At 44.0% G+C, this 12727-nt stretch overlaps 1 protein-coding gene, 1 long non-coding RNA gene and 1 pseudogene across 3 annotated transcripts in view; all 3 read right to left on the bottom strand.

The window, feature by feature from the left end:
* The window catches only part of LOC306966347, a 347602-nt gene that overhangs the window by 85419 nt on the left and 249456 nt on the right, over positions 1 to 12727 (bottom strand). The window lies entirely within an intron of this gene.
* The window catches only part of LOC306966680 (NACHT, LRR and PYD domains-containing protein 12-like), a 70326-nt pseudogene that overhangs the window by 33952 nt on the left and 23647 nt on the right, over positions 1 to 12727 (bottom strand). The window lies entirely within an intron of this gene.
* On the bottom strand, positions 1310 to 11429 carry LOC306966682 (uncharacterized protein). Its single transcript, XM_079561494.1, has 8 exons — positions 11350 to 11429; positions 11153 to 11282; positions 10101 to 10145; positions 7538 to 7812; positions 6788 to 6998; positions 5915 to 6291; positions 3782 to 4609; positions 1310 to 1905 (listed from the first exon to the last, which is right to left on the bottom strand). The coding sequence occupies exons 2-8, from the start codon at positions 11280 to 11282 to the stop codon at positions 1870 to 1872; spliced, it is 1902 nt and encodes a 633-aa protein (XP_079417620.1). The 5' UTR covers positions 11350 to 11429; the 3' UTR covers positions 1310 to 1869.

Raw genomic sequence — 12727 nt, 5'->3', positions numbered from 1 at the left:
ATTTTCTCCAGTTTGGCTTTACCCCAGTCCAAAAGCTTCTGGAAAAAAGGTGAGAAAATAGCAACAAAACTGAGACGAAAACAATGAGTGAAATGTGACAAAAAAGCGAGAAAACATTGATGAAAAAGTGGCAAAAATGTCACAAGAAATTGTCACAAAATTTACGAAAAATGACAAAAATTTGATAAAAAAAGTGACGAAAAAATGACAAAAATGTGACAAAAAATGACAAAAAAATGAGAAAAATTTGATAAAAAATTGACAAAAAAATGTAAAAAATGTGACAAAAAATGACAAAAAAATGAGAAAAATTTGATAAAAAATTGACAAAAAATTTAAAAAAATGTGACAAAAAATGACAAAAAATTGACGAAAAATGGATAAAAATTTGACGAAAAAATGACAAAAAATGGACAAAAAAATGAAAAAAATATGAAAAAATGACAAAAAATTGACAAAAAAATGGCTAAAATTTGATAAAAAATTGACGAAAAAATGAAAAAAATGTGACAAAACAATGACAAAAATGTGATAAAAAATTGACGAAAAAATGAAAAAAATGTGACAAAACAATGACAAAAATTTGATAAAAATTTGACGAAAAAATATATGACAAAATATGACCAAAAAATGACGAAAAAGTAACAAAAATGAGTTGAATACCCAACAAAAAAATGATCGAAAAAAAGGAAAAAGATCCTCTCAGTTCAGGTGGGAGTTAAGAGGTTAAGAGGCGCTAGCCCACAGTTAGCTTTGCCCGTTAGCCTGTTAGCTTCTTCTTCGTGATTCCATTAGTGTGTATTGGAGACTCCGACCCGGCCAGAGACACCAGGGGGAGATGAAAGGCCCTCCAATCATTCCATTAACATTGTTTTACCTCCAGAGGGACGACGGGAAGGATTTATTAAGCTAAACAAGTTACTTAGTTCTGCTTTAAGTTATACTTTAGTTATTGGGGCAGCAACGAATCACTTTTGTCACGATCCGATTCGTATCATCGTCAAATGACCTGTTTATCCACGTCATGGAAATGTAAAATCCTTGGCCATACACGATACATGAAGGTTGGATTCTGCAGAACAAGCAAGAAAAAAAACTACTTTCACCCCTGATTCTAATCAAACACTAATGTACTGACCCAGAACCATAACATTGTGTAATAACAACAATTTGGGGGAAAAATGAGTGGATTTGATTGAATTTTCTCGAGCTTGACTCTAAGACTAACCAGAAACTGTTGTTCTAAACCAGAATATCCTACACTTTTTCACCTCCACAGAAGAACCTTTAACCCAATGTCCGTCCCTTTCCTCCTGCGTAAACCCAGTGTTACCACGATATGAGAGAGGAGTCGTGAAATGCAAAAAAAATCATGTTTAAAATCCACCCGATCTCTCCACAGTTTGAATAATTGAACATAGACCTAGAGCTATTTAAATACTAGACCACATATACACTTTATATCGTTATTTCTTATGTACAGTCGACTCACTCGGGCACAGATTCTCTCCGTTCACAAGAAAAAGGGAAGTTTCCGTAGCTTTTGGCAGTTGTTAATTTAGATATTATACTGTATGTGCTCTTAAATGTCGGTGAGAAAGAAGCTAAATGTAGACTACTGTTTTAGGAATGTTGAAATTCTTCTTTTTCTTTTTTTAAGTTTTCAAACATCCTTCAGATCTGGTCGGTACTTGCTCATCTTTTAGCTTTTTTTGTCGTTGTTTCTTTCATTCGTTTCCTTTATAAAAAAAACATCACAGACAGAAGTTATTGCCATGGAACATCCGGAGTCTCGGGTTTGGGATCATGCCTTGTCCTCGTCGTCTTCTTCTCCAGTGGTTCATTCATGTTTGTCCGTGTCTGAGGAAGTCACTTGAGGTCGATGCCTGGAGCCTTTTCTTTGGCCTGAAATGGAGAAATAAACACATTTAAATACAGTCACGTCCAATAGCTTTGTTTTAGGGTCATTCCGTGTGGTTTCACCCAGAGCCTCCCAGGTGACCCTCTCAGATTCAGATCAAACTGTTTTTCTTTTTTAGACGATTTACAAAACAGGGAGTTGTAACCGCCTGTTCTGCTCCGGGATCTTTTTGCGTTTGTGAGCAGCTTTAAAGAGCTGTGGCTCAGTAATGGAATCATGTACAGGGCGACACATCAGTCTGAGTCACGTCTACTATACATAGTTCCAGGAACAATCGTCAAACATGTTCTAGACTGGACGGTTTGGGATTTAAAGGCTGGTAAAAAGTCAGATTTTTATTCCCCCCAAAATGTCACGGGCTCTAGAAAAGAAGTGCATCGAGTGATCATCTTCATCTTGTAGGTTTTGGTCATAGATATAATAATTAGAGATAGATTAATACCTTTTCAGACCCATTCAGAGAAAAGGTCCCGAGTCCTGTGTGAACCTTAATGGCCGCTCAGACTCCTCCTACACAGCCTGTTCCTTAAAAGGGCAAAAAGGCGGGAAGTCCTGCACTCATGGGGCGGAGCCTCCACAGAGCCAACCAGTCAATGCACTGAAAAGGTTTCCTCTATTTCGGCCGATAAACAAAATCCAGCGAGGTTAAGAACATTTCACCTCCCCCAGCGTTGTCACATGGGTCATAGCGTTTTGTAGAAAAAGAAAAACTCTTTGGAGCCAGACTTTAAAGCCGTCCTAGGGAGGTCTGAAGTCCCATTAGAATCACTTCACCCAAGTGTCTCACGGCACGGTAGCGCAGTGGTTAGTGACCTTCACAGCTAGAAGGTCCAGGGTTCGATTCCCACCTGCACGGGGCCTTTCTGTGTGGAGTTTGCAGGTTCTCCCCGTGTCTGCGTAGGTTTCCCCTACCACTAAAAACATGCACAATAGGCCAGGATGAATGATGTGTGTGAGTGAATGTATGGTGGTGTCAGAGGGTCCGTTGGCGCAGACGTGTGTAGTCGCGAAAGCGCTTCTGTCAGTCTCCCCCAGAGGAAACTGAAGCTACAAATGTAGTTTCCACCACCGAGTATGGAGTGAATGTTCAACTGTCTCATGTAAAGCGCTTTGTGACCATGTCTGTGAAAGGCGCTGTATAAATAAAGATCTTCTTCTACCCCTGGCCACCAGGGGGTGGTATTACAGCAATGTCAGCTCCCCACCATCAGGACCATAGAGAAGCACGTTCCTCGCCCATTGGTTCTAGTTTATTAGGATATAACGTTGCTCCAGTAGAAGCAGGACGTGGATCGGATAAAGGGTCTTTGAGTTATTGCTTCCTGCTCTGAAAAGCTCAGAAATGGGCTCTAGTCTGTGCAGGATTTGACCACGTTGTCACTACTGAGGAACTTCACATTATTCTCACAGATAGAAGCCACATCAGTCACTATTGGGAGTCAGAGAAAATCACTTTGCATATGTTCATTACACATGTGGAGGAACTCAATAAAAAGTTTCATCTAAATCTGAGAGGGTCACCTGGGAAGATTCTGTGCATTTGGGTGATTTGGCACAGACTTTCTATCCCGGAAGAGAAAGGTCGAGAACATTTGAATCCTCACAACATTCCCTGTTTAGGCTTAACAACATGAGAACAGTAAAGTCAGTAAAGTTTCACGGCCGCCCTATTGGAACAGAGGCGGACTCATCATAATGCAAACTGGGCCTCATGTTGGTTCCCCTTCAATAAGGGGGGGGGCTGATCATGCAAAGGCCACTAATAAATGAGATTCATCAGCAGAATAAATAAGATTTGTAGCAAAGTACTTGTATTTATTGACTAAACTGCAACATTGATGTAAGTGGGTTCAGACTCACCCTGAGCGAGGGTCGCGGAGGTCGGACCGGTCTCACGGGTCTCACTGGTTCGGACGCCGGAGCCGCTCGTCTCTGCAGCGGCTCCAGGTCGTCGGCCACGTCGTCGCAGCCCACGTACCCGCCCTGCCGGAACACCTGGCCCAGGTCGCCCTCCAGGAGCCCGGGTTTGTTCCCCGCCTCGGACACGGCCCTGACCTGCCCCGTGATCTCCGCCATCCCGTCACTGTCCGAGCTGTTGCTGGAGTGACTCAGCACCGCGCCCTGGTGGTTATTGTTCGCCTCTTTGCACGGCACTTCCTGGTTCCCGTCCACATCCTTGTCGGGCACTTCCTGGTTGTGGAACATGTGGTTGTCATGGCCGCCGCCGCTCACTACTTCCTGGTTCTCCACGCAGCTCAAGTCGACGAGTTCCCGGTCGCTTCGCTCCAGATCCGGCACTTCCTGGTTCGCCGTCATCGCCGTGTCGTCGAAACACGGATCCGGCAGGTTCGGGCTGCTCGGCTCCAGCACTTCCTGGTTCTCATACTCCACTACCGGGTCGCTGTTGTAGAAGGCGTCCAGCACTTCTCGATTTTCTGCATCGAAATCCAACAACTCCCGGTTCCTCCCCGGATCCGCGTCGTTCAGGTTCGTCGGCTCGAGCACTTCCTGGTTCTCGTAGTCCACCAAGAGCTGATCCTCAAAATCCGACGGCCCGAGGACTTCCTGGTTGCTGGAGTGGACTTCCTGGTTGCTGGAGTCGACTTCCTGGTTGCTGGAGTCGACTTCCTGGTTGCTTTGGAAGTCGGCGTCGTTTGCCTCGTTCGTGGAAGCCGTGAAATCGATGACCTTGATCAGATCAGGAGGAGGGAAAGGTTCAGAAAAAGTCCAGGTTATATTTTTGTGACTAAAACTATCAACACAAGTAAAACCCAAAAATGAAAATAAGAAGAAGGCATGTGAGAAACGTGAACTTAAGAGCCTCATATCATTTAAACTCACAGCCAAAGGAGCAGGTCTCTCTGTGTGGGAGAACAAACATGAAGCAGTGGATTATCTTAAATTATATAAATGTAAAGTTCACCAAATTAATTGTAGATTCAGTCGACAAAATGTATAATATAATTTCATCAATTAACCTCTTAACTCCCACCTGAACGGATCCCATTTTCTCCAGTTTGGCTTTACCCGAATCAAAAAGCTGCTTGTGGGAAAGAGCACCAAAACAGCCACAAAAATGAGAAGAAATTAAGGATGTAAACTCAACAAAAAAGTGACAAAAACTCAACAAAAAAGTGAAAAAAAATTCTACAAAAAAGTGACAAAAACTCAGCAAAAAAGTGACAAAAATCCAGCAAAAAATGACAAAAATCCATTCAAAAAAAGACAAAAAAACAGCAAAAAAAAGACAAAAATCCAGCAAAAAAAAAGAGACAAAAAACAGCAAAAAAATGACAAAAATCCATCAAAAAAATGACAAAAATCCATCAAAAAAAGACAAAAATCCATCAAAAAAGACCAAAAAACAGCAAAAAAAGACAAAAATCCAGCAAAAAAAAAGACAAAAAACAGCAAAAAAAAGACAAAAAATAGCACAAAAAAAAGACAAAAAACAGCAAAAAAAGTGACAAAAATCCAGCAAAAAAAAAAAAAAAAATCCAGCACAAAAGTAATAAAAAAGTGACAAAAACACATCAGGGAAATAAAAAGTGACGACTATGGCAAAGAGGAGAGAATGCATTTGGTTTTGGCGGGTGGTAAGAGGTTAAATAAAAAATATACTAAACACATTTTTTGTATATTTTTGAGAGTAAAACTACATAATTCATGAAATCCGTTCAAATACTTAAAACAAACGGTTTAAATATGAACTTGACTCTAAAATGTTTTTCTGTGATAAAGCCTGAGACGCAATAACTTATACTTCACTAATAATAACTTAGATACAATGGGCGTCTCGAGTTGTTTAACCCATGTTTGATTTGTTTGAGCAACTAAGTAATAAAACTGGAAATATAAGACTTATGACAGAAAATGGCTTCCTTCTGGGCCCCCTTGAGCCTGGGGAGTAACTTCCCCGATCGTCCCCCCCTGTCGACGCCCCTGCACACGCTCCATGTTCGCTGCTCACAGTAATAAAAGTGTTAAACTCACCTCCTGGTTGATCTCCTCGGGGCTGAGCTTGAACCCGTACGGGTCGCAGGCGTGGGAGGCGAAGGCGTCGTAGCTGGGAGGTGAGGACAGCGGGTCGGGGTCGAAGGCCAGGTCGGGCTGGGACGAGGTGCTGGGGCTGCGGTCCTCGTCCGGGTCCAGCAGGGTGTGGCTGGAGTGCTCGGGCGACAGTTTGAAGCCGTACGGGTCTCCGGAGGAGGAGTGCAGGCTGGCCGGCTCGTAGCTCACGTCGAAACTCAGCTCCTTCAGCTCCGACTGCTGGAAGAAGTCCTGCGAGTCTTTGGCGGGCGTGACCGGGCTGTGGGCGTCAGAGAGCGCCCTCTGGGGCTGGGAGGTGACGGGGGCATCACTGACCGCGCCTAGAAACAAAATTAAAGATGGATTAATTACATTTAGTGATAATTATACACATTTCATGTCTTCTGCTGATGAAAGGATATGATGTTAGAACATGGTTGGAAGCTCAAAATAGTCAGTTTTGCATGACCTTTAAGAGATTCTATCATGAGTTTGAGTAGATTTGGAGAAGTCAAAAACCCGAAGTGATCAGAGCAGTTCTTTCTGCGACAGAGGAGAGGTCTGCGTCTGTGAACGAGTTAAATACATGAAGCTGCAGCCGCGTTCGTTGCTGTAAAAGAGTGTTAGAAACTTTAATCTGCTGTGACAGTCTGTCCAGAGCCTGAGCGGGTCTGACAGCTCTGGCACACGTCGGCCCGGGTGTTCTGTAACGGTCTGTAATAACCCGGCCGGTCTGACGGCTCTGGCACACGTCGGCCCGGGTGTTCTGTAACGGTCTGTAATAACCCGGCCGGTCTGACGGCTCTGGCACACGTCGGCCCGGGTGTTCTGTATTACCCGCTCTGTCCTCGCAGCCGCCCGTCATGGAGCCCAGGCTCAGCTCCTCGATGTCGGACGGAGGAGAGATCACGCCCAGGTCCAGCTCGTAGCCGTTGGGGTCGGACTCTCCGGAGTACTGGCCCTGGGACCTCCAGCCGCGGATCGGGACCGGGCCCAGCTCCTCCGAGGAGCTCTGGATGGGTCTGAACCCGGGCGGCTCCTCCTCCTCCTGCCCTGAGAGCAGAGGGGGGAGAAATGTGAGTGAGGCTCAGTACATTCACAAACTAACTGTGAACAACAACCCATTTTCATTCAAATTCTTTCAATATTAATGATTTATGAACTCTCGACATTCAAAAGAATCCATCAATCTGACCATCCCTCCCTCAGCGCCTCCTTCTTTCTTTCCTTCCCTCCCTGTTCTCTCCATCTTCCTCTCCCCTTCACTCCCTTCACTCTCTCTCCTTCCTATTTTACTTCTTTCCTCTTGGCTGTAGCTGAACTCTCCCCCTCCTCACCTGCGGTCTCCAGGTCCTCTTGGCTGTAGCTGAACTCTCCCCCTCCTCACCTGCGGTCTCCAGGTCCTCTTGGCTGTAGCTGAACTCTCCCCCTCCTCACCTGCGGTCTCCAGGTCCTCTTGGCTGTAGCTGAACTCTCCCCCTCCTCACCTGCGGTCTCCAGGTCCTCTTGGCTGTAGCTGAACTCTCCCCCTCCTCACCTGCGGTCTCCAGGTCCTCTTGGCTGTAGCTGAACTCTCCCCCTCCTCACCTGCGGTCTCCAGGTCCTCTTGGCTGTAGCTGAACTCTCCCCCTCCTCACCTGCGGTCTCCAGGTCCTCTTGGCTGTAGCTGATCTCGATGTCGCTGTCCTCGTCGGGGAACTCCGACTCGAAGCACTGGGTCCCGGTGGACGCCTTGTTCTCGGCGCAGGACAGGCTGCGGTCGGCCTCGTCCGGCCCGGGGTCCCCGGGTTGAGAACCCTCGGGGAACAGAGCGTCGCCGCCGAACGGATCGCTGCCTTTGAACGGGTCTGAGGTGAAGCCGTCTGGAAACAAGACACACATGAGAGAGTGCGCCGGATGCCCTCCCGTCCTCCTCTACAGGCGGCTCTTTATTCAAGGATCAAACAAGTGATGCTAGGCTAGTGCTGGGCTAGTGCTAGGCTAGTGCTAGGCTAGTGCTGGACTAGTGCTAGGCTAGTGCATGGCTAGTGCTAGGCTCGTACTAGGCTAGTGCTAGGCTAGTGCTAGGCTAGTGCATGACTATGGTAACTAGTAGCCTGCATTAAAAACAGTCCTAAACATATATTTGAAGAGTTTAGTGACGCTAGGCTAGTGCTAGGCTAGTGCATGTCTATGGTAACTAGTAGCTGGCATTAAAAACAGTCAGAAACATATATTTGAAGAGTTTAGTGATGCTAGGCTAGTGCTAGACTAGTGCATGTCTATGGTAACTAGTAGCTGGCATTAAAAACAGTCAGAAACATATATTTGAAGAGTTTAGTGATGCTAGGCTAGTGCTAGGCTAATGCTAGGCTAGTGCTAGGTTAATGCTAGGCTAGTGCATGTCTATGGTAACTAGTAGCTGGCATTAAAAACAGTCAGAAACATATATTTGAAGAGTTTAGTGATGCTAGGCTAGTGCTAGGCTAGTGCATGTCTATGGTAACTAGTAGCCTGCATTAAAAACAGTCAGAAACACATATTTGAAGAGTTTAGTGATGCTAGGCTAGTGCTAGGCTAGTGCTAGGCTAGTGCATGTCTATGGTAACTAGTAGCTGGCATTAAAAACAGTCAGAAACATATATTTGAAGAGTTTAGTGATGCTAGGCTAGTGCTAGGCTAGTGCTAGGCTAGTGCTAGGCTAGTGCATGTCTATGGTAACTAGTAGCCTGCATTAAAAACAGTCAGAAACATATATTTGAAGAGTTTAGTGATGCTAGGCTAGTGCTAGGCTAGTGCTAGGCTAGCGCATGTCTATGGTAACTAGTAGCCTACATTCAAAACAGTCAGAAACACATATTTGAAGAGTTTAGTGATGCTAGGCTAGTACTAGGCTAGTGCTAGGCTAGTACTAGGCTAGTGCTAGGCTAGTGCTAGGCTAGTGCTAGGCTAGTGCTAGGCTAGTGCTGGGCTAGTGCATGGCTAGTGCTAGGCTAGTGCTAGGCTAGTGCATGTCTATGGTAACTAGTAGCCTGCATTAAAAACAGTCAGAAACATATATTTGAAGAGTTTAGTGATGCTAGGCTAGTGCTAGGCTAGTGCATGGCTAGTGCTAGGCTAGTGCATGGCTAGTGCTAGGCTAGTGCTAGGCTAGTGCATGTCTATGGTAACTCGTAGCCTGCATTAAAAACAGTCAGAAACACATATTTGAAGAGTTTAGTGATGCTAGGCTAGTGCTAGGCTCGTACTAGGCTAGTGTAAGGCTAGTGCTAGGCTAGTGCTAGGCTAGTGCTAGGCTAGTGCATGTCTATGGTAACTAGAAGCCTGCATTAAAAACAGTCTGACCCACAGGGCACCTGAGGTAAATCACTTATAACACCAGACTAACCAAAGTCTGTGTGACTGAATCATGTTTAAAAGAACTTATGTTTGAACACTTCCTGGTTGTAGCTACGCAGCGGCGGATGATCTGCTCGGTTACCGGATCTACAGTAGTTTGTTTACCTGCGGCCGCATCACTACACGTGGAATTCACAAAGGAGCTTTTTACAAATCAGATATGGCAACGTTTGGAGGACGAGCCCATGATTTAGAAGAGGTTTTTAATGCAGGTTATAGTTACCATAGACATGCACTAGCCTAGCACTAGCCTAGCACTAGCCTAGCACTAGCCTAGCACTAGCCTAGCATCATTAAACTCTTCAAATGTAAGGACTGCATGAATTAAAAAAATATCAAAAAAACACTCTGGACAACTAGGAAATGAGGCCCTATAACAAAAATCCTGAAATATCCCTTTAAAAGCTTAAAAAAGGGTCGAGGTCGATTTACTTTGGCCGTTAATCATTCGCTCTAAGTATTTTAGACTTGGGGGGAAAAGCTGCCAATAAAATAAGTATTTCTGCCATTGAAATGTAATTTTGGTCAGATTGGTAAAAAGAAGCCACTGCCCTTGAATAAACGTAATTAAAGAACCTTTACCAGATGTTCTTGTTTAAAGAAAAATAAATAATAGTTGGAAAGGCGTTTTTCCTGAATAAAAAGTTCCATAATGCAGCTTAAATGAGATAAAGACCAGTGTGAACTGAGGAGGAAAGGTTTAAAGGGGATGTTCCTGTGGCTGAAAGTCAAACACACATCAACACAACTTCCCTTTAATTCGTGAACTCACCAGAAGTGTCTGTTTTGGGGAACAGGTCTTCATTGAAGAGGTCGTCTGTGAGTCACAAATCATAAAGAAGAATAAACCTTTACTATGTTCGTCTGATGTTAAAGCAGCACTTCCTGAATCCTACGTTTTTTCTGTCCCTCTTTAACAAAAAATACTGCTCTGATTTAGATTCTTACGTCCTCATTTACAAAGCGTTACTTTGCACTCGGCGCTCGCTCGGCCGTAAACGTGAAACCAAACCAATGCACGTGTTCACCCCCCCTCCCCCACAACCCTCCCCCTCAAAAGGTTCTCCTCCCCCCCAGCACTTCCCACTGAAAGTCTGGAGCTGCAGGATCACAAAGTGCGCTCAGACTCAGCTGAGTCTGCGTTTTCAAACACAAGATCTTTGCCTCTGACTTCATGGAGAGAAAAAAGTGATTTATTTTTTCCATTCGAGTTTATAGTTTTAACCTCTTAACTCCCGCCTGAACCGAGAGGATCTTTTTCCTCACGTCATCACTTTTTTTTTCCCATCATTTTTTGTTGGGTATTCAACTCATTTTTGTAACTTTTTTGTCATTTTGTATGACATTTTTGTAATTTTTTTTTTAATTAATTTTTTGGTCAATTTTTGTCATTTTTTCGTAATTTTTTAAATCCATTTTTTGTCATTTTTTGTCACATTTTTGTCACATTTTTGACACATTTTCGTCATTTTTTTGTAATTTTTGTCAATTTTTGTCATTTTCACGTCATTTTTTTATCACATTTTTGTCATTTTTTCATCATTTTTTAAATCAATTTTATGTCATTTTTTGGTCAAATTTTTGTCACATTTTTGTCATTTTTTTGTCACATTTTTGCCAGTTTTTCATCAATGTTTTCTCACTTTTTTGTCACATTTCCATAGTTTTTTTCATCTCAGTTTTGTTGCTATTTTCACAGTTTTTTCCAGAAGCTTTTGGATTGGGGTAAAGCCAAACTGGAGAAAATGTGCTGGGTTCAGGTGGGAGTTAAGGGGTTAAAGTGTTTATTTCAGCTTTATACTAAACAAAGAGCCTGTGACTCACGCTCTCCGTGGCAGTGGCCGAAGGGGTTGGCCTGGTAGAAGTCCAGCCCGGTCACAGGGCCCTGTGCCTGGGGGAGCGCTCTCTCCGCCTCGGGCTCCTCCAGGGAGTCGTCCATGTCGGAGCGGTCCATCTGCGGGACAGACCACAGTCAGCTTCATGATCACGGATGTTATTAGAATCATGTGGTTCAGGTGAACCTTTGGAGAGCTGGAGCCGGAGTCGTCCACTTCACGAGTGTCTCCGAGGTTATGGCAGAAGGCCGGGTCGTTCGCCCCCTGGTGGACACAGAGAGAACAAAGTCAAGCTTCATACTTCACCTTTGCACACAGCGGTTTTGCTTTATTATTTCAGTTTTACACGTACTTTGGATCAAAGTGACAGAATCAGCTCAGACTCACTTTTCACTTCTTCAAATATTGCACTTTCTTTAACAGAGTGTTGTGTCATAAAAAGACCTCAACGATCCTCCTCCTGTTCCTTTAACACAGGCAACGTCAGGCCCGGGGGCCAAATCCGGCCCAGAACCTCTGGCCCTCAAGATGATTTTGAGAAACACTATTACACAAATCACAGAGCACTTTGAACATTATTAGAGTTAAATGGGAGAAAATAAGGTAGAAATACTGTCAATACACCCAAATGAGGTCCTAACACTGGCATCTGAAAGAACTGGGAAAAGAACAATCGTTTTAAGGAAGAAATGACATAAATCTACTTGAATTAAGAGATTAAATCTAAGGTTTGAGTAGATTTGGTCTGGTCTCAGATCAGATAAAACCTCCAACAGTCGTTATTCTCTTCATTCAGATGATTTTGTGTCATTTCAAGTGAAAACAATTATTTGTCTGATTCCAAGTGGGTTTTATTCTTGTTCCTTTGGCGCTAGTGTTTGTATCTTGTATTAATTCAACATAGAAGAACTTTAATTCAAGCAATTTGAAGTCATTTATCTCATGATAGTGATTTTTCCAGTGTTGTGCTTTACTTTGAGGTAATAATCAGCAGCTTGGGTCATGCGCGAGGGAGAGAGAGGCGGAACAAAAGCAGCAGCAGCTTCATCGGGTTGTGTTTTCCCCAATTTTAAATGTGAATATATTTCTTTTTTTTTTTTTTGAAGGTTTAGAAAATTCTGTCTCCGATCTTGTTTACGTTGTTTTAATAAAAAATGAATAATATTGTTCGCGTGGGCGCCGCCATGAATTGTACCCGCCCCTTTTCTCCTCTGTGTTAACATGGGGCTGGAGAAGTCCACATAAAATCAGTCACTACACGAAAACAAAGCCGTTTTCAGGCTGCGCAGAGAAACGCTGCAGTGTCGACATGTCGGTGCAAATGAACATCGGACATTTTACACAAATCAATCGACTAAACATCAGATTTGAGCGGAGAATATTTTCCCTCGTTCTCCGGGCTTCGCGCTCGACCGGAAGTGTCTGGACAACGGAAGTGCGAGGACAAGGCAAAAAGAAGCTAAAGTGGGAGGGGCGGAATAAGGTGAATAAGCTACGCAGCGGCGGAGTGATCTGCTAGAAAATAGTCCCTCAAAATGCGATCTTTCATGTGATGCAGGTCAGT

This window comes from Gobius niger (assembly GCF_951799975.1).
Source record: "Gobius niger genome assembly, chromosome: 8".
Taxonomy (NCBI): Eukaryota; Metazoa; Chordata; class Actinopteri; order Gobiiformes; family Gobiidae; genus Gobius; species Gobius niger.
This window is presented reverse-complemented; position numbering and strand designations above follow the sequence as displayed.